This window comes from Gallinula chloropus (genome assembly GCF_964237585.1).
Source record: "Gallinula chloropus genome assembly, chromosome: 13".
NCBI lineage: Eukaryota > Metazoa > Chordata > Aves > Gruiformes > Rallidae > Gallinula > Gallinula chloropus.
The window spans coordinates 1,421,866-1,445,023 of NC_140098.1; the positions used below are offsets into that span (position 1 = coordinate 1,421,866).

At 36.7% G+C, this 23,158-nt stretch overlaps 1 protein-coding gene across 1 annotated transcript in view; it reads right to left on the reverse strand.

Moving 5' to 3' along the window:
• CDH8 (cadherin 8) overlaps positions 1 to 23,158 on the reverse strand; it is a gene marked incomplete at both ends in the record, with an annotated part of 131,169 nt that overhangs the window by 89,238 nt on the left and 18,773 nt on the right. Inside the window, one exon of the mRNA XM_084269891.1 lies at positions 3,978 to 4,272. Coding sequence (XP_084126017.1) covers positions 3,978 to 4,272 — 295 coding nt within the window. The remainder of the gene's footprint in view (positions 1 to 3,977; positions 4,273 to 23,158) is intronic.

Genomic DNA, 23,158 nt, shown 5'->3' on the forward strand with positions numbered 1-23,158 from the left:
GTTTTTAACTGGGTTTCATTACCAGTGCAACCCTTCACATTTACAAGTGATTAAACAAGACTTATAGACAAATTAAATTATTTCCTATTTGGAAAAGCAATACTGTTACAATGAAGTGACTCCACAGATTTCACTTTTTGATGTTTAATTCCTTAAGGAAGTAAATATCAGAACTAAGAGATTCAAGTGCTCAGTTTTAGCAAAGAACATATTCTCCACATGCACTACTAGTTTCACAAGCAAATTCATCATTTTGGAGTTGGGGAATGGGGCTTACTATGGCAGATTATATAGGAGTTACATAAAAAGGGAACACGAGGATGAAATAAGGGAAAATTCAATTTAGTTCTCAAAACTTTTTCTGGAATGTGCTCCTCTCTTTCCTCAGAGAAAGAAATAAAGTATTTCAAAATAACTTTGAGCGCAGTGACGATACACACCATTCAGTGTGTGTGTGGGTGTGTGTTCTGTGAAGACAGCTGAAAAGTGAGCATCATTCCTACCGGAGGTAACACAGTGTAATACTAATTGTCTTTGCACCAAGTAGTAGGAGGAAAGCTGTGCAAATCTTTTTCTTTTGTTTTAGTAGGGAAGCAGGATTTTCCAGATATCACTGAAACATAAGATAAAAATCAAACAGGCTGGATTCTGGCCACGTACATATGATAATCTTATATACTGGCCTACACACACATGCATACATATCACATGCAGACCGTTTGTACATACACTGCAGTTTCCACAGTCCCATAGCACTATCACTCATGTTCTAGATATATTCATGCACAAATACCACTGACATTCATAAGACAGCTCTTATATGAATGGCAAGGAACATCAGACCAGTATCTAATGCACCTATTAGAAAAACTTAATTGCCTTAGAACCTCTGCCTTACATTCCAGAATAATGAAAGGTTAATGTGTTCATCTGCATTTGATGCGTTGCTCTCCACAGAGGTCCAAAAATAAAATGCCTTGTACTGCATCCTTATTATATAAGTACTATATATATAGCATGTGAGTTGCTCTTCTGTTTCAGAGCAGTCAGAATTGGGATAAGCATTTTGAGGAAAGAAGAGGCTTAGCAGAAGTTTGTTTTATCCTGAATAAGAACACTACCTAGTAATGACTGTGTTGTAGAAATGTCAAGGCTGAAATTAGCGGTGGGTGGAGATGTCTTTAGGGTAAATTAAGTAAGTGGGTAATGGAAGTGAAATACTCTTAAGTGTGGCAAAAAAAAAAAAAAATCATCCTTGAACTCTGAAAGGAGACAGTTTTCTTGTAAACATTATAGAGGAATTGAAGTAATTTTAGAAGGACTAACAAAGCTTAAAGAAATTTAAATCACTTACAGGGCATCATTTAGTACAGCTCTCGGTGTTGTGACCTGGGGGTTCAAAGAGCAAGGCAAAAGGAAATAGTAATGGCAACACTGTTGAAGGGATAACATTCTTGTCTTCAGCTTTCCAGCCTTGAAATTTGGTTCCATCAGAGATTAAGATTCAGACTTGACTGCGTGTGCTGCTTAGATTTTACAATCATTCATGACCCATGTAATGCAATGGCAAACATATTCTGAGTTTAAGTGGCAGCTGAGAATTAGGTTTTGTTTCTCAACAAAAGAGCAGGAAGGCATGTTTGTGCTTCTTTAGAGAGATAGCTTGAAAACACACACTACTAGAACTGTCACATAAAAACATGCAGAGTTCAGGGATCATAAGGGATAAATGTGCAAATCTTGCATAGCTACAGTAATAAAGGTAATAAATAGAAGACCTTGGAGATAACCTGTAACAAATTTCTACCTATGTATGTGGTGTTAGAATAAATTCATTTTCGACTAGAAACTTCCATGCAGCCTAAGAATACATAAAAATGTGGAACTGTATGATTTCAAAGGTGTTTCCATGAAGAGCTGTTTCTCTTTCCTCCACCATGCTAGGGGAAACAGGTGAAATCCTCCAAAAGCTATCCCTTCTCACCCGTGTCATTTCTTCCATGACAACATTTTCTCAGATAAAGTTTTCTCTTTTTATTAATCTCTCATGACTTCATATTTTTCCCTCCTCCTCCACCCTAATGCTTCTCTCAATTGTTTCACCTTCCCTCTCTTCCATGATTATTTTTTTAACTCTTATTTCTCTTGCTCTCATTGCAATGTTACCATCTGTAAACCTCATGTAAACCAATTCACTAGGTTTTTATTAATCTGATCTTCTGACTAGTTTCCTATCAAAGTTTTTGTGGGGTTTATCCTCAGCTTTACAGTAAATAGTCCATAGATAGGAGTCCTTCTTTACTATAGATCATAAATACTACTCATATGCAGAGATATAAGTTATTTTATAGTAGTATTGGTGACCTGAAGTATTCTTTTCTTGTCTGCACATGTCTTCATTTTCATTTTCCTATAATTACAAACAACTACTATTCATACAAGGATTAACAACCTTCAAGTTTTCATCCCCCTTCTGCTACTCCTGCATTTTTCTTTTTTAAAAATTTATTCTATTTAATTAAGCCATTTTATTGCCTAGACCTTTGCAAAAATATTTTGTAAAAGCAGGTGCATTTTATGCTTGTGCTGCTGTGCAATTAAAAATAACTTACCAAATGAAACCTATGGCTTAGTAAAAGAACTGGCATGAAGGCTTGCAAATTCATCTATCAGTTTCAGCACAAGAAACTCAGTGCAACCAAGATAAGAAGAGCTGTTGGAGAAGGGTTCTTAAAAAAAGAAAAAGCAGCCTCAGGTATCACTGTCTATTCAGCACACCATACCTACATTTGCAAATGATGGGGTACAATTTGCTATACTGAATGAGAGAGGATGACTCTGGCTCCTCACATTCCTCCTCTTTTTAACTAAATAAGAGAGAATGGTGTTTCTGAAACTTTCTGATAGGGTGCTGCTTTACTTTACAAAGTGTCTTGGCACTCCTTCAATTACCTTGCTTTGACAGATGAAGACAAATTACTGAAAAGAACATTATCCTCAACCTAATTCTAGAAAACATTAGAATTTACTCTGCATTTCATGGACAGATTTTGATGTCTTTTCTTTTACTGAAATCTTACATTACCTTCAAATTGACTCTTTTGGTTTGATAGGTTTACTTCCTTTTTGCTTTATTGACAGCTAAAGATCACCCACACTCAGTATCTATGTGTCAGCAGAGACAGAACCTGAGTACATAAATACATACTTCTAAGTACACACTTGCACGCTTACAAATACAGAATATGAGCCCCCCCAACCCACTAATATATTAATGTATGAGAAAACAGATTCACACTAATCTTGCAAAAAAAATAAATATAAGTAAAACTTAAGAAGATTATTTCCTACTCCTTTCTTTTTCTCCCCTTTCACACAGTTAATTTCCCTTTTCACCATCTTCTTCTACAGCTTTCTCTGTTTTTCCCTTCCATTTTCTGTGCAAATCCTATGGCTAATTGGTTAAGTCCACTTTAGAGCCTAACCATCAATTCCCAGGCACATCATCTTTCATTTCACTGCTTTTGGCTGATTACAGTTGCACTTAGAGGAAAACAAATAAGTATGTATCAACATACTGCAAGTGCTACATCTGTGTATGAAAATACACAAACAAATAATTAAACATCAACAAAATATCGATAGGATTAGAGTGTCATGTTGGAACAAATCTTGATAAATCCTTCTCAATAACAATACTCTAACTACAGTGTCATAAGGGGAATATAAATTTAGCCCATTAAAGTGTTGTTGGACAAAGAAAGACACATTAATACATCTGTTAGTCATTTTCTTACTACTAAGGGACTCTACTATTGTGCTGCAGATGAAAGCTTTGGCCAAGAAGAGATTTGAAAATATGTAAATTGATGCTAACAACATAATAAATATCTTATTATTCATCAACAACTCAATGGAATACTGGCATAGTTTAAACTGCGAGTAATCAAAGTTGGTTGATGTTTAAATGCACATACCTACAACAGACATTTCTGGAACCGTGGCATGATATGGACCATCAACAAACTCTGGGGCATTGTCATTGATGTCTTGAACCTTAATAATGAATTCTGAAGGAGGCTCCAGAGGTTTGTTTGTGTCCCTATCGACTGCTTGAGCTGTTAGAGTGTATTCAGCTTTTTCCTCACGGTCAAGCCTTTTCATTGCATGAATGTCTCCAGTCTTGTCATTGATCACAAAGATTGTTCCAGCCCCATCTCCTGACAGAATATACTTGATTTTGCTGCTGCCAGGATCCAAGTCTGTGTGTAACTAAAAAGAAAAATAAAAAATAAAAAATTAGAGACAAAAATTACACCCAGAATTTTTTCTTGTATTGGTCTAACCACACATTTTGTCAAGTTATTCTTTTGTACTTTAACCTAGTTCTAGTGATCCAGATCTCAGCTTTACTACACAAAGATAGTAGGGATTTGTATGCATACTAATCAAAAGTGAATGTAATTATAGGCATAATTAGACTTTCTATTTAAAAAGCAACTGATATATATATATATTAAATCTCTGTTCTAAAATGTAAACGTCTTCAGAACTATTATCGGCAGAAATGAACAAGCAAAAAGTGTCCTTAAAGTATTACACTAAAGGGTGAATGAAGGATTCACAATAACACAAATTTTAATCCAACTTCTTATTTTTAATTATTAATTTAAGTTTACTTTCAGGTGTCTGAAAATGGCTAAACACTAGCATCTATGTAAATGTTGTAACAGACAGCATTCATGGAAATTTAGAAACATAACTCATCTGTTAGCAGAACTTGTAAGGTTGAGCTTTTTATTCTAAAAATATTTGCCTTGAAAGAAAGCTTTTTTAAAGCAAGTTTCCAGAAATGTACAAACTATCCTTAGACATAGCTTCCATTCTCCTCAATGTTCCATTAGAAAAAGTATTTAGATTGTATTTGGCTTTTCAGAAAGCAAGACAGGGTTACAGTAACCTGAAACAATATGGGCAAAATAGGTTTTTGTTAATTACAAGCCCGAACTTAAGAAAACTGGAGGGAATTCCATTGATTTTTTTTTTTTTTCTAGGCACAGAGCTGAGTAATAATCAGATTATCTTCAATATTTTTAACTTGCAAGGGCAAGCATACCAATTGGTGGTCCACGTGTATTTGTGACAATACATTAAAAAAATGTAGGATAATGACTTAAATATACAACACTAATACTTTAAATTCTATTTGCTATTAAATTCAACACACTCAATGTGAACAACCATCAGTGAATAATGTTCTTTTAAAAATGTAACTTGGATTTATTAATCTTTGCCTCACAGAAGTTAAATCTGAAGGAAATATGTACAACCTGTTTAAGATAGATGTAATATGACTTGAAACTACTACTAGATTTGTAGGCAACTACTACTAGACTTGTTCCTGTTGGCTTAGTTATGTGCAGGCAGTTTGTATTGGAGATGGAGTTAATCCTCCCCTCATTAGCCCTCGCAGTCCTGTGTATTGGTAGCCAGGAAGATGTTAATAACACACCAGTGTCTTGGTTGTTACTGAGTGGTGCTGGCACACACCATGCTGTCTCTCCAGCATTTTTCCCCCTGTTACCAGTAGCTGGGTGGGGGGAGAGGGTGTGGGCAGAATCTTGGGAGGGGAGACAGCCAGGAGACCTGACCCAAACTGACCAAAAGGATATTCCATACTATTTACACAACATCTGCTCAGCAATAAAAAGCTGATAGCTATGGGGAGGAAGGGGCATTCATCATCGGTGACATTCACCTTCCAGAGAAACCATTCTGTCCTAGAGTAACCTGCTTTGGCAGGGGGGTTGGACTCCATCTCTTGAGGTCCCTTCCAACCCCTACAACTCAGTGATTTTGTGCACTGAAGAAGCCCTGCTTTCCAGAAAGTGGCTGGACATTGCCTGCTGATGGAAGCAGAGAATAAATACCTTGTTTTCCCTTGCTTCTATGCATGACCTTCTGCTTTATTTCTTTTATTAAGCTACCTTTATCTTGATCAACAAGGTTTTGCTCCATCTTAATTCCCCCCTCCCCTTCCCTGCTGAGGAGGGAGGGGGAGTGATAGAGCAGCTTGGTGGGCACCTGGCATCCGTCCAAGCTCAACCCATCACACGGCTCCAGAGAAATTGTGCCGGTTATCTGTTTCACTGTTTAATTTATAACAGTGGTTGCTAGGGCCAGGCAGCATTGCCATTTGCTATAAGAACCCGTATCAGGATATTAAAATAGGTGTGGAAAAAACCCTGCCTTTTAACACTGGCTACAGCAAGCCACAAGTAGATTTTTATGTCATACCACAAAAGTAGGGTCCACAGGTTCTTCAGTAGATAATTGGTCCCATACAGTTATATCTGCAAATTAGCTGTTCAGGGATAAGAGCTTAGAAAACCCATTAGCAGTACCTTACTAAAAAGGCTTCTCAAATTATTGCAATGAGTACAGTGGACAACAGCAGTCAGGTCTGATTTTCCAGTTGATCTGGTTTATTATATATACAAAATCGTGGGCCACCAGTGTATTCTCTGCTCTGCAATAATAGCAAGACTCCCACTGACTACAAGAGGTGTAACGTAACCCTCTGTGTTTTGCTGGCCAACACATTATTACCACACCATTGTTTTAACGACTTTTTAAAAGCACTTCAACTGTCTGTAAATATGAATGACTCAATCCAGTTCACTCTTCCTACCCAACCCACATGAACATACACATAGACATCAAGTGATAGCTGAGTCCTCCTTCCAAAAAACTCAATCTGTTTTTCTTTCTGTAGTTGCCATCAGCTTTTACTTGGAAAAAAAGTCAGCGTAATTTAAATTATGTTAATTAAAGTAAACAGCATTCTCCTGTTGGTTGGTACTGCAGTTTTGGCTGCTCAGGGAGACAAGTTAATACATTATTTTTTTTTTGTCTTAAAGATTACTGGCCTTAAGATGATCGCTGGAAGAGCCATTTTTTCAAAATAATGTCATTGTTTGGATTTAAGATTAAAACATCATCATATACCCACAAAGTTAAATCACAGCTGAAGTGAAATTCTAGGCCAGAAAGCCTAGTATTTTTTTCCAAGTAATACTTCCTCTCTGCTACCAGATGCAAATGATAATTTAGAGCAATCGTCAAGCTTCAGCAGGCTGTGTTCATGTGAAGGTTAAAGATCATTAAACACATAATTATATAGGGTCTAGGTGAATGATAGAGAGGCATAATGAATATGATAAATGAATATTGGTTTCTGCTGAAAACCTCACAAATGTTGTAAATGTGAAACAGTTTTCCACACCTGTAGCTTTATTTGTTGTGCCTGTGTTTAAAAGCTGACCTCTTATTTCTCAGAGCAACATCAAAAAACGTAACAAGAATTTCTATTTGACATAGGAGACATCTACAGTCAGCCCCTATGTCCCACTAGCAGACAGCATCCCAAAACAAACAGAAAAGCATGCTTACTGGAAAACTTAATCATGTTCAGAATGAGTCAAATTGCCTTTATGTGACATTCAGTTAATTAGACTTCAAAGGAAGTGAGATCTTCTTCCTTCATCACTACTCTGCCTGTGAGATTATAAATTCAAACACCTCTCTCCCTTAAAGTAGCAGGTACAAGCCCCATCACCCAATTCACGCCTGGATTTATGGCAACACAAGAGGTTTTGGATCCTCTCCTAGTCTTAATGGTGAAGCAGATACCCTGTATTAACACCCTACTCATTCAAAATGAGCCCTCTGAACATTGCAGTTTCTAATCATTATCAATTCCTTTGCTATTCTGTGATCATACAGATGATAATCAATGAAGCCAGTATTAATGGCAACAGCACAGTGTACTTCCAGAGAGCTACCATTATTTTCACTAATAATGAATGCATATCTAAAAGTATTGCCAACACACTATTCAAATACATAACATATATTTATAGTCTCCCACGTACATACATTACAAACATGCATAATTACAATCAATGCAGGAGAAATTGCAGAGATGAAACTTATTCAAAGAGCCTCTATATTCCGTAGATCTAAAAGTACCATGGTGCTAAAAAACAGATACATGAGCACGTTGCTGATATTAAATTCTCCTATTCCACAGATACTTGTTCATTGTATTTTTAAATCACATGTTCTTAACAAATGCTGGGTTCAAAACTATTTATGCAACCACAGACCTCACACATGGATGAAGGCTCCAGGCTCGGTTTGTTAAGTTCTTCTGCAGTTCTAAGTACACAGAGAGATTTATGAGTCTCTTCTGCAGATGGAAAGTGTCTCACCTGCTCTCAGTCAGCTACCTGGCAACTCAATGGTAGTCAAAACAACAGCTTGCTCAGCACAATGTATTTCATGTTCAAGCCATGTGTTCACCATCAGGAAAATACATAATGCACTTGGGTATAGTCTATACCCAGAATTAGCCAAAAGCTGTTGACTGACCTTTGCAGTGAGATTGGGCACTTTGAGTTCTCTCCAGGTGTGGATGCACAACTTGATACAAACCAACCCATAATAAGATGCATCATCAAAGGGAGGATTTGTAACCCCAATTTTCTCATAATAGTAAAAAAGCATAATGATTCACAAGAGGGGGGGAAATTTACATATTATGAAAATGCTCCTGGACATTTTTAATTAAGAAAAGAGAAGAAGGCATTATGTAGTCAAGTTTTGACTTGAGTTTGTTAGAAAGTAATTAATTCATCTGTGTGTAATTACAAGGGAATTACCCCTTGTTTCAAGGGAAAAGGCATAATCTGACCTTAAAAATTCATTTTTAAATTAGCATTATTCTTCTCTGTCCTAGCTCTGGAATCTTTTTTAAGGGATTAACTAGTGCATCACTGATTTTCACCTGATATACAACATACCAACAACACCATCCTAATGCTTCAGGTACTTCTATTTTTTACCAATGTCTTGCAATAAAATTGCTCATTTATGAGGCAGACGCTATTTCATGAACTTAGAGAAAGAATTTTCAGCTTTTATGACTCTTTTTCAAAGCTGCTGGGTTCTAAGAAGCTCTAGCTCATTCTGCGAAAGTATGGAAGGATTTTAGAGACTTTTACAATAATTTCTATATATCAGTGCTTTCAAAAACTCTAATGCACCATACTCATCATGAGTTTCTTTCTCTGTGTCTTTGCAGAGTTGTTTTTTTTCCTAAAAGTATGAATATGATTAGGTGTTACAGAAGGAGTTTGTGTGTCTTGTTGACGTGCTCTGACACATAATGGACACTGAGGACGTTTATTGATGACCCAGTTTAAAAAATCATTCCTAATTAAACTATTATAGCTAGATTCAATTCATTTGCACACCACACAGAATTAATAAGGTGAATGTAATTTCAATTTAATAGAATCTTTCATTTTCTCCATGGATAGGCTGATGCCATCTTTAGTAATGGGAATTATAACTGCATAATGGGGAAGAGGAAAACCAAATATTCTGCATTATTATTATTCAGGGTAATGACAAACTGGGGCACAGACTTGATGTACCTGACAACGTGAGTACATGGAACACTTTCAGAAAGGAAACAGACATGTCCATGGGTGACAAAGGTTTCACTTAAGATATGAGAATCATGTAACTTGAAGCCTTTGGAGTAACTGTCAAAAGACATTACTGCTCACACTTCTCAGCTGCAGTTTCATAACCGCATTCAAAGAGAATTAAAGCAATAAGATCCCTAACACTTTCATTTAAGAGTGTAATCTCTGCTTTTGTCTGCCTCAGTTTCCTACCATGTCATTTGAGTATCTTTGATTCCAGATGGCTTCTTTTATATTTCTGTTTATTCTTTGCTACTGCTTTTTCATTCTATTTGATTTGCTAATTTTGCCTCTGTTTATATTCATACTGCAACTGTGCACAAACTGCTTTTCATTGCTTACCTTTTGGTATCATCTTATAATACACTGGAGTGAACTGTTGTTTAAAAACTGGAGATGAGATTAGGATCTAACAATCTGTTTGTTCTAATTCACTGTTTATGACCAACTGATGCAAAAAAAGAGCTTCGGAACGTGACTGAATCTTGGGGAAAAACATCTGGCTCATAGGACTACCCAAGCCATTCACGAACACCTCTATGCATTTATGTCCAGTTAATGACAGTATTAATTTTTACTGGGAATTGTTACGTATTGCTGGTGGTGTTTCATAGAAGTTATTTCTCCCTGCAAGAGGAACTCCCTAAGAGGGAGGAAACCATGCTCCCAGAAGCAAAGTCTTCCCCAAATCCACACACACACACATGTACATCCTCAGAGGCTGTGATGGCAACAAAGGCAAGGTAATTCATTCCCATGCTTCGCTATCTTCATTCCAAAGCATGGTCTCAGGTTGATTTTTCTGTATATATTTCTTACATACCTTGCTGCTTCTGAATCCTTATGTTAAGCCAGATGCTAGCTAAAGCGTTCTGTTTTCCTAGTTCTGGCCTTGGCCCTTTCCGTTTGGGAATACCATCTGTCTTCCCTTCTGTCCTGAGAACACCGCCACCACACATGACCTGTGTCCCACCACAGCTTGGACTGCCGCCTTTAGTCAGTGCTTTCTGCAGCTATTTAACGCCCAAGTGTCCTGTGTCAAGTGGCCTCAGATGGCTGGCACCTTTTTGTAGTTGGCTCTCTGCCTAGCTGGGAGTTCATGTAACTATTTCTGAACCCAGGCTGCTGTTCCTCTCTCCTGTTCCAGCAGACACCGCTCCTGCAAAAAAGGTCTTGATTTTTTTAACCCAACTGTTTCTGAATCTTGGAAACGTCTTGGAAATTGTGTCATATTGTCAAAGTGGAATCCTTTCCCATCTCTTTACTTCTCTTTTATTTCATCTACAGTGTACTGTGGTTCACTACATGACTTCTGAAAGCTGGATACAGCGTGCCTCAAACTGCATGCAGTTTTAGTCTTGTAGAACATATTCTCTCCTCTGTGTCTTTATGGGGAGAAAAAAAAAGTCTCTCTCATCTCCTACTGCTTGGGGTCAAGCACTTACATTAACAATTCCAGTGCTTGAGGCATTATAATTAACAGAACCTCCTGCACTTGTCTCTTCTCCCAACTCAGTCAAATAGCAGCAAAACCATTTACTCCCTCCTCCTATCTTGTCAATCTCGGACACAAACTATGCTGTAGTTTCTACTACCTGTATGATTTTGTGAAATCTCCAGGTGTGACTTCAGAAGACCATTCCATTTTGGCTGTAAATTTCTACTGCTTTAGAGTCTGTCTTGCTACTGCTTCCTCAATATAGACAAAAGATGAGGAAGGCTGTAAAAAGCCGTAAGCCATGGGAATTTCCCATTCAACATGCTAGCCAGAAGTTCGGCAGTTACTATATACCAAATCCATCTCTTTTGTTCTTTTAATCATCTTACTCACACTGTTCTGAGCTTTTCTGCTATGTTGTTTGAGCTGTATTTCTTCTTTCCTCTTTAAAAGCTTATTATAACTTCATTCTTAGGCACAGAGTACATTGCACTTGAGCGCTAAGACCTCTTTGTGTTTTTCAAATGATTTTCTCAAGTGAATGTCAGAGCAATATCTTATAATACATACTCTTAGGACTGCAGAAGAGGAATAAAAAAGTTAATCACTACATACCCATAGCAGTAATTTGAAGGCTGCTTACAAAATCTGTCAAACTAGACAAGCTATAACCTAGATCAGCAAAGGCAGAAAAAAGTACAATAGGCCACTGTGGTCAAAGGTGACAGGATATTTCTATTTATTTAAGCATATTTAAGTTGTCATGATTTTACAATCCTTCAAGGCACTGCTTTTCAGGCACTTTCACCACCATGGCTTCTGATCATGCTTAACTCACAATGATTAGGAGGTTCCCAGTGATAATATATTTAACCTGTCTTTCTTCTCAATAAAAGATTTCTAAATCCATGTAGAATGCACCCTGTTATTTTATAATGTTTAATAAAACAAATCCTAAAGCATTAAAATACCTCTTTCAAAGGTATATTTTGAAACTTGAGATGACTGCTTAGCATACTTCCTTATCTTGAGACACGGAAGTGAGTACTGTCTCAAACCACATAACGTGTAAAGCTGGCAGTGCAAATAGAAACCTCTCTTCTAGCAATTGGCTGTCAAACACATCTACAGTGCAGAAATATAAACACAGGCTATGAAGCCAGCTTTAAGCTAAAATTGAAAACTTGAGAAGGTAACCAAGTGAAATAAAGAGAGCCAAAAATTTAAATTGTGAGTACTTACATACTTATTATCTTATAAATTATCTGCTCACATGTGACACTATAACTTAGTGTACCTATGCTGACCTGCAAGCTGTGCGCAGGGGTACAGCATAATTCTGTTCTTACAGAAAGATATTTCTTGTGTTCCTTGGAATGTGAAAATAAACACAGGTAGGAAACGCTGCAAAGCAAATTCCTTATGAGACACCAAACAAAATGCTAGTTCTTCAGAGTCACTCTGTTTGCAGTCACACAGTAACATCGGTGTCATACATCAGAATAAACAGATATAACCTGAGCATAATTTGATTATTTCTCCCCATTTTCTTGCAGTTAGATGTTTACCAGGGATAGCTCATGCAGAACCATAAGTTATTCAGAAGAACCTGATTGAAACTAGTTATTATGATTTCATGCAGTTTCACAAGAAACTATTTGCCACATCACTTGTGTGGTTTTCAAAGCTTCCTAATGTAATTTCCCATGCATTTCCACTAAGTCACGCGTTCCTGTGAATTCCTTTCAAACTGCCTGGCGAAGGTTGTGTCTCTCATAATGCAATCAATTTGCAATACCATTAAATTTGAAATATTTTTTAAACCACTAGAGATAGATCATAGCTTCTGCCTTTGGTAATGCTTTTCTGGGAGAATTGACAGAGGAGAGGAGAACACAAACCATTACACATAGACAATATTAAATATGCAAAAATAAACAACTGTGCCTACTCCAGCAGCATTTGGTATTTAGTAACATATTACCTCTGATTCTCTAGCAGCTTGTATTGAGTCCTGCAGTCCCCTTTCCCAGTACAAATGAAGAGTAAAAATCTCAGTGACAATTATCACTTTTTTTGGCACATCATATAACCTGACCTCTTTCCAAGGAGAAAAAAAATAGCAGTGCAAGGATTCTAAGCGTGGACGCTGTTTGGAACATTTAGGTCATTTACTGTAAACACCTAACCTACCTGTGACTCAAAACATCCAAAATTTGGGGTCAATATCCCATCAAAAAAAGAAACTCTGGCTCAGGGTGAATAAAGACAAATTGTATACAAATCAGTATCACAGAAACTGCAAGTGTGTAACATATGTCAATCTCAGAACAGCCAGAATCCATACAGACTTAGCAACGATTTAGTCTAGACCTTTATCCAAGTCGTCTGAGCTCCTGGTGAAGACTACTGTAGGAGGCTGCAGGAGACATCTGTACTAATTTACTGACGGTTGAATCACTGTCGATTTTCTCTACCCACACAAGCCTGGTAGTGCTCATATCATTCTGTGAGCAGAGAACAGCCAAAACCCCATATGGTCCTCTCCCCATTCAGCTGTTCTTCGTGTTTCTCTAGTGGGATACTCTTTGCTGAAATGAGAAGTGACCAGCTATCCTACACTAAGATCTTCTGGCATTGTGAATAACAGAGAAGATACACAGTATGCACTAGACTGAAGTTAAGAGAGACAAAGACACATACCAGGATTTTTTAGGATTTTTCCAATGACACGTGTATTCTCCTCCTTCAAAGAACTCATTATTAGATTGCCCACTAGAGAACATAATGGCCATAAAAGGAATAGCAAAGGAATGCAAACAGCTGCATAATGGAGATCCTTGGAGATCTCCAAGGACTCTGCTGAGGTTTCACTAACAGTATTAGTTCAGGTACCTATTTGGAAGGCTCAGGAAAAAAAAGAAAAAGAAAAAGAAAAAACCCACTTTGTAAAGATGAGAAGGAGGTACAACACTGGGAAGTGAAGTTTTTAAATGATCCAAATGATGCCCTAGATACAAGAATGACAAAAATTCCAGATACATCTTATGCACATTCCTGCTATTTATCTGAAAGAACTCTACTGAGAGAACTAAAATGACAGCTGGTTAGCTGGGCAGCTGACAACTGCAGAGTCAGTACTCATCTATAAATAATGATTATTAATTACTTGTATTACAATAACACATAGAGGTCCTTGTTGACACAAAGGCTCTGTTATACTGTGCACTGCAACCTTCACTGATCTTACTTCACTGTCCTCTGCTTATAGTGAGGTATCAAACGGGTATTTTCTCCCTTTCCCTTTTTTTGAAAAAGAAACAAGGAAGAATGAACCCAGAATGCATCATTTTAGAAACTATTCTCTGAGACATTGGCAAATTTAGAAAGTTACCACCTATGGTTTCAGTTTGGCTCAGTCATAGAAAAAATGGGGCTGAATTCTTGCATAAATTTTGAGTCCTAAATTTTTTCTTTTCTTTTTTTTTTTTTTTATGTGAGTGGTTTTAGGATCTCATAAGAACAAGTAAATTCAGAATTTACCACTAGCCTACAAGATTTTTATACTTTTCAGATAACTAATAGATCAGTTATAACTGACTTCCAGACAAACCCGCTGACTGAGATAATAAAGTGTTGAAACCAGCAAGACCCTGAAGTAAATAATCTCAAATATTTTCGTTTATCAAGTCAGTAAAGCTGCCTTTTCACATTTACTTAGGATATAGAAGATGGAATATTTTGTTTGTCTATGGAGATGGGATCATCGGGTATGTAAATGGCATTGAAGGTGAAGTTAAGATGATCTGTTATACGATGTTCTTCGACAAAATATTAGCCTTATAAATGCACTGTTGCTCAGTTCTGTTAGGGGTATTCCAATGAGATAACAACTATATCATGGTTTATCAAGAGTTAACTCTTTTTTGACAAAGAATCAGGATCATGGTCAATAAAAAAAATCACAATCACAGCTTGATTAAAACAAACTTTTTTTTATCAGCTGGACTATAGATCCCTGTCACAGCTATGTCAACTCCACTAATAGGTAGCTTTTCTCACAAAGAAAAAAGACAGAAATACACACAGTAAGAATGCTTGGAGTCATAATTTTCCCCAGTCTGGTGCATAACTGGTTCTGATTGTACAGCATCAAGTTAGCAAGATGGCTAAACAGGGAAAGCCCCGTCGCCTTTCGGGTTTCCATTACGTGTTATTAGAAAGTATGACACAGTAGAACAGGGTTAAACATTATTTTCAGGAAAAAATAGCCTAAATATAACCCTGTTCTAACCAGCATAAACACTGAGACATTTCAACCTGACAAAGAGAAAACACGCAGCAATTTTGGAGGACTGCAACATTTACATTTCCTATAATAGGACAGAAAGTTGTAAGCAAATCAGGGTCCTTAAGTGAGCTTTATATTCTGCTTTTGTTTCATATATTACTGATATGCAGATTAACAAACAGTTCCAAGTCAGTGAAAGAATCCAAAAAGAGTGAAAAATTCTTATGTTTATCAACTGTTATGAATAGGATATGAAAAGTCCCTTACAGATGAGTCATATTCAAGTAGATTTTAGTATGCATAAGCATTGCTAGAAATCGCCATTTAAAATTGCAGTTCTAGTTCTTGATCTGTGAATACCATGGATTTCTTACAGCTGACCTGCAATTTTAAACCTTTATATGCTGTTTGCCAGTATGGTCGATCTCTACCAAGTCCAATTCTAATAGTGTTGATGAATATTTTACAGTAACTCCAACCACTCTCCAGACCTGAATACAATGTATATTTGTAAGACATAACAGAAGGCAGTAAGTATATTGTATATAATACAATTTCACTACTCTTTATACCATAAAATAACTTCAATGTAAGAGTCCAATATTTAAAAGACTGGCATCTGTCTTTTAGCAATAAAAAGGAATGAGGTTATGCAGATTAGGTGATGGATAATAGAGGAAATGTTAAAAGACTGTTCAAAGCCTCTATCTAAAATATGCTATATTGTCACAATGAAAAAACCAACCCCTCATACTTGGGAATTCTTCTAACTGTTGAGATGTAGTTCCAAAGGGACGATGGTAGTGAAAGCTAAAATCCAAACATCAGCCAGTTTAGAGGATGAAAACAACCAAAAAATAGAAATATCTACATTAAACAAATTGGAAAGCAGGAAGAAACAAAAGGAAATAAATACCAAGCATATGGCTCCTAAAAACACGTAGAAATGTTACGTGAATGTTAGGCAATTTAAATCTTGCCACAGAAATGAAGCTGAGAATATTTAACTTCCAGATGCCAGTTTAATGATTACAAGATGGTTGTTGGGTTTGGTAGTTGATTTTTTTGTTGTTTGTTGTTGGGGTTTTGTTATAAAAGATAAAAGCAACAGCCTTAAAAATACCTAAAGCAAATAGGAAAAAGCCTCCAACAATCTACATATGCTTGCAATAAGAGTCACCATCAGGGTTAACCAGCAAGTTTTACATTTGATGAATAATTTCTTTCCTTCTCCTGCTCTTGCATAGAAAAGATTAGAGAATAAGAGAATTTTTACGCCTCTGTGGAGGAACACTGGAGAAGCAAAGGGATGAGGGAGTTGCTTGATGGAAAGAAACCCTTCCAAGAAATCTGCATGAGAAAAAATTAGAATAGCAGCTAGCTGAAGTCAAGGAGAATACAAGGAATTACATTCCTGAAAGGTGGGCCACGAGTTATTTGCAAAGGTAACAGAGATTTCAATAGCTTCTTTGACTGTAGATGATAGCCAAATGAATGGATATAGAATATGTGATCAGTAGAAAACCTCTGAGTTTATTTTTTTTTTTCCAGAAGCAATACCTCATTTGGATCTCATTATATTCAATAGCGAGTGTATTTCTTTTCTAAGAATACTCCAAAACCTTATTTATTCTGCCTGGAATCTTACTGCCAAGCTCATTTCTTCTCACTCCCTGTGGCTAAAGCTCTCTTCTGGCCTGCTTCTCTTCTGGAAAAGTGACACTTTATATTGATAGTCCAAGCAAAGAGAGTCATCATCAAACTGACCGTGTCATTCAGCCCCAGGGTGCAGCACTGAGAGTGATCACAGATACTGAATACCAGAAATTCTCTCAGAGCTTTGCACAGATCAGATATAACCTTATATTTTTCTTCCCACAATCAAGGTAACACAATGATCTAAATATTAATACATACTGTACCGCCACAGTACCGGAACGAGCATCACCACACCGCCACAAAGCAAAATTCATTTTTTCTTTCCATTCTGCTGATCAAGAACCGAAGTCACACAAATAGAGACTCAATATTCAGAACAAACTGCAAGGTGAAGGTCCCAGGGGCAGCTGCTCAAGACCACACCCAAATTGCCAGCAAGAAGAGTGATGTGATGACACTTCAACTGTTCACCTGCATATTCCTGAAAAGCTGATTCAGGGAAGAAGTAGACATTTGGGAAAAGACCGTTGCAGCACTTCTTCTGAACAGATCAGAATGCCTCTATATTATTCCATATTCAAAACCTTTTTATGCCTGTATATGCACTAATTTTATTCTTTTTAATATATTTAAGATGTAAACAAAGTGTTTACTTTGAAATTCATTACATTTGTTGTTGTATTAGGGGTGTCTTTCTATGCCTAGCCCAAAACATTTTTTGGTATTCCAAAAATTTTTATTTGGAGTAACACGAAAGTATCTTTTCTCCTCAACTTTTCAAAAATGCACATGAAATGAAAATCTGCTACTCATCTCAAAAGCAACACTCAATTTCCAGGAGAATTAAATTCTTATTTGCTTTAAAAGCAAAATCATTCCTTCTGCCTACACAAATCCTCCAATTAAGGCTTTATTTCCAACAAAAATAAGGCAATTTCATTGCATTTGTTTATCATAATTTAATTATTTTCCTTATTAGAACCAGCTTTATTTTAATGTTTTAGTGGTTTTGTGCTATGACTCATTCTGTAGATATTAGAACAGCTTTCTGCTGTGCCTTTACTTTCGCAGCATCACAAACATAATTAAAACATATTTGCTGTGATTATATTTCAGTATATACAGATCAACATATATTTTGCTCTTAGGTATAGAATCCCTATTGTTCATGTAATTGCTATGAAGGAAAAATGCAAATGAGCCTGCTGGAGACAATTATTGAACTTTTATTTTAACTTTACAATGTTATAAACAAGAATTGGCATTCCACTCAGGGGTGGACAGCAAACACTCATTTTATTGAATGCTTTAAAGACTTGAAATTACCAGAACCTAAGCAACCACTGTAGTAATTCATCTAGTACATAATAATATCTATAAAATCAGATCTTACATTGTGGTCTAGAATTATTCAGATCATGTTATCTCTGATCAGTATATCTTAACAACAAAAAGTATTGTGCTTCTGTAATAAAGGATGTCACATCTATGACTTGGCAGATGCCTGAGCAATTTGAATGAGTAATCACAGCAGGACAAGTTAAGATTGGAGTAAAATCCACATTTGTAGTACCTGCTGAGAGCACTTCTTGTGTAGTATTTAGAAAGATCTTTAAATAATTTAATTTTTGTTGTAGTTTGTAATGAAAATCAGTGAACTGTACCACAGTATGATAAACTTCCATATACTATGTTCCTCTAAATTAGTTTCCTCTCATTCCCAGTAACAGAATTCCCTTCCAGTTACTCTGAAATCCACAACCCAATGAAAGACAAAGAAATCTCACTTGTGAAGATCTTGTTCCTAACAGACAATCTTTATCAACCATATACACACGACATCATAGTCCACAAGAACATGGACACATTGCAGACATTCATCTCTGAAACAGATGGGCAGAATTGACTCTTGCCACTAGCACAACTGACAGTATTCAGTGACAGGTTAGTGGCAGGGTCATCCCACAATGTCAAGGCCTCAGATGTTCCGTCAAACCAACCTCTCCATTTTTGCTTTCTCCCTTTCTTTTTCCTAGCATGCCTTTTCTTTACATTATTTTGGGTACCATGCACAAAGGAATGCCCTGCTGCTTTATCTAATACCCATCTAAAATGTTTATTGAGTACTCTGCTGACTATCTGCACCAAAGGAAAAGATGACAGGGGCCATTCTAGATGGATGATCCCTTAAAGACAGGGTCACCACTGGTGCCATCTGATTGATCACTGAAGGCAGTCCCCTGGACTGAAATATCTTTGCTCTTACCAGCCCAAGCTGACTCCACAAATATTACTGGGGATCCATTTACTTATTTATTCCAAGGATCAGAAAATTATATTTTCTAAACACATTCTCATATGGGATATCATTATGAGGAAAGTCAAGTTCTCACTTATCCGAAGGCAAAAGGTCAATGTGTAAGTACGCCTGAAAGCTGATGAATTGAGTTTTGGGAAAGGAAGAGACGTGATTTGACCTCGTATCTTCTTCGTTCTTCAACAGCATCTTCCTAATAACTTCTTCCTGCTTGTATTTCATGTACCCTAACTTGACCAAAGAATTTTGGAATACAAGTTTTGATGTCAAACCCAGCCATTTACGTACATTCCTTATTACTGCTTTGAATAAATTCTCCCAGCAAACAAACCAGGCTGAGTTCGCTCTGGTTTTTGGAAATCTCCAAACCTAATTTTTGAGGCTCTTTTTGAAATTACATATTTGTGATGTCATTTCGATTTTTTTCCCTTTTAAAAAACACAATCAAAAGATTGGTTACCAAGTCTCCTCTGAATGTGCCACGATCACAGAATCATAGAATGTGTTGGGTTGGAAGGGACCTTTAAAGGTCATGTAGCCCAACCACTCTGTAGTGAGCAGGGACACCTTTAGAACATGATGACTAGCTGAAGACTCAAAAATGGAGACAAAACCCACGGTAAACAAAAATAAAGGTTGTTTTCTATGCTGCACTAGCAGGCTCTCCCAGCACTTCAAATGTAGAAAACGTAGGTAGATATTTCGTTATGCTACGCAGCAGCAAATTTCTGTCCATCCCTATGCCAAACAGAAATCCAACATTACAATAATTCTGACATTCTAAGAATCTCCACAAATGCTGGTACTGACAAAGTTTCTCTTTGATGCTAAATTTTGATTTATATTCTAGTGATTTTTATTTTAAGCAAGGGAATGGAGAAAGAACCCAAAGTATTATCACATGGAAAGGAAAAGCATTTTTGAGAAAGCTAAAATTAACTTTAAGAACCATTTTTTGTTGTTGTGTCCTTGTATTACAAAAATGGAAAGGAGTTTTAACTTCATGCATATCTAAACTCCAAGTTCTGCAGCATGGGAGGTGGAATTAAGTTAGCATTATTTTTGAAAGCCTAAGAAGCGCGACCATAGTTTAGCTCTGTTCAACCAAGCAGTGTCTGTGCTTTGAACTGACAGAAGCCTTTAAGTCCAAAAGCTTGGATAAGCTGATAAAGATGAAACCAGCCACATCTGCAGTTACTTAGATCCAATTCAGTTCAGACCCATCACACCACAAATCTCATTCTTGCACATTTTAAAACAGTATTACTGTGGGGTAGTAAATAATAAGAATGAGATCCCAGACAAAGAGAGAAGAAAACAGAAGATTATTTCCTGGTTCCTGCTCCCCCAGAATAGAAGTTGTTACCATCACAATAAATTCATTATTGTGAATTAAAAGTCCCCAAAGTCATTCATTAGAAATTTCCCCTTTACCATAGAAAGGGGTTTTCATTCCCAACATAAAACCAACTGGAACAGAAAAGAAACCTTTTATATATTACCCTGTTGTGACATTTATATTTGGCTAAGATAAGTTTGGCTGACTTGCACTATACATACAGTAAAAAGCACAACACTGGCATTACCCTGCACTCAGTTGTCCCTACAGTAAGAACTCAGATAAAATACAACATGTGGGCTACTACAAATTATAGTTTATTTTCCAGGATTAAAAAAATAAAATAAAATTTGGGGCTCTGTTCCCCATCCCCTGAATTTGAAGGTCACTGGAATTAAATCCTGTGGCCAGCCACCTTCTTTTTAGAGAGCTAAAAAGCTCTCTGTGCACAATACCAGAACAGTAGAACAGGAAATGCTACATCTATGCCACCTGAGGATTCCAAAATACCAGTGCAATCAGGACAGAAATGAATCCACACCACCATACTGGCCTACAGTGGCCAAATCAACTGAGTAAATGTCTTTTAGCAATCTGTCTGGCAGAACATGGTCCAGCTGCATTTCACCCTCCTTGAGGACACAAATGAGCAATATAAACTCCAGATGTAATTGGCCCTGCCGTGCCCTTACCAAAGTCAATGCAACTCTGCAGTGCCAACAAGTTTTGTGACAGCTTTTAATTAAAACAAACAATGAGATTAAAACATAAATTCAAAAAAATCCATTCAGGTAATTCCATGTTGGTTAGACTTTCTTCTATGTGGCCACCAGAAGCACAGAGGTTATGTTGTATTTCAAACTGATTTTGCAAATACATTAGCTGTGAATGTAAAATTGTTAAGCAAATCATTTCAGGAGAAAATCATTCTGTGATACAGCTATGGGAAGAGGTCACATATGCAAAACTAAGCTTTGCCCAATTGATTTCTAATTATAAAATCAGAGGCTCTAGAGTTTATAGTTAATAGCCCTTCCCTTTAGCCTGAAAAAATAAACTTACAGCATGTGCTCACACACAAATACACATACACATAAAATGTCTCTCATTGTTTTAGTCAGTATGTATGTATCCTGGCACTGCTCAGCTAGGAATGCATCAGTTGATGCCTTGCTGAAGGCCATCTATGGAATTCAGTCTACAATGCCTCACTGATGGCCAGCTGTGATACAGCAAATTGTTCCTTATAATAAAGCTACAATAACATCTGTTTGGGGAAAAAAAGACACTGGCAGATTCTAACAGGGCTGAATAAATTTAAATGCCAATAAAGTATAATTACATAATTTTATGTTTTCCTTTGTAAAAAGATAGTGGCTAAGAATTTCATATATTTCATTCATTCATTCTTCAGCACCAAGCATAGACTGCCAGGATGTCTAAGTCTCTTGTCTCATTTCATCTCTGTATGAAATTGGACAATTCTTGGAAGAAAGCCAGCCAAATAGCACAGTTCTACTTATGAAGTGTGCTCAATATAAGGATGTTTTCTGAGTACATTCTGCACCTTCATCACAGACCAAAGTGGCATGAAGGTGAATCTACTTTGTCTACAGTAGAAAGAAGTTATAAAATCTTTAGTTAATATCTGATGTGCAAAAGCATTTGATTCACAGGTCTACCTGTTAATTTTATATAGCAGCTGTATTCAGTATACATGCATTGCATTTTAGAAATTGAGGATTTCTTCTGAGTTTATAATTTTAGAATGATCAAATGCTAGCACATTCATAAACACTGTGAATCCTTTTCTTGGGGAATCTAAATTCTGTGCTATGCTGCGTGATTGCTCAAATAATAAATTACTATTCCTCATGACAAGAAGAGAAGAATTGTGGTCTATATAACTTGTCAACTCCATCACTGATATTTACAAATGAATGCATCTAATGATTTGGCTGCTAGAAATTTCCCCCTGTAATATTTGTTAAAACTTAGTCATCTTCATTATTTTTCTCTCTAAAGCGGTAAAAAAAAAAAAAACACATAAGAAAATTGCTTTTTAAAAAGAAAAAAAAAATATTTTCCTAGTAAGTTATTACTTTCAGTCCTGGGTTTGATTTTCTGCTGCATTATTTCACTTGCACATCTACAAGAGTCAGCAGAGCAGAGATGACATTTCTCAAAGAAACAGGTCTTTCCTTGCTCTGCTCCAGTCCCCTTACCACCCAAAGTTACACAAAGTAATCCGAAACACAGTGCCACAAATTCAGTTGCATATATCTGAGTAACAGGGTTTTAATCACGTATTGCTAGTCGACCAGCTTGCAAGCCAGCAGTCAAATTTTGTGGTGGCATCACCCACAGATGTTTCACAGAAAGTGAGACACGGGGAGTTGTCAACCCACTGTGAATCAATTTATTCATTCTCACCAACTCTCCAGTCAATTTCATCCTTCAAGGTGCAAATTAGAAATACAGATGTATTCTCTGAAAAGCTTTCCAGATTCAGTTTTTAAAGCGAGTTAAGAGCCTGTTGGCCCTCAGCCAGCATAGCATC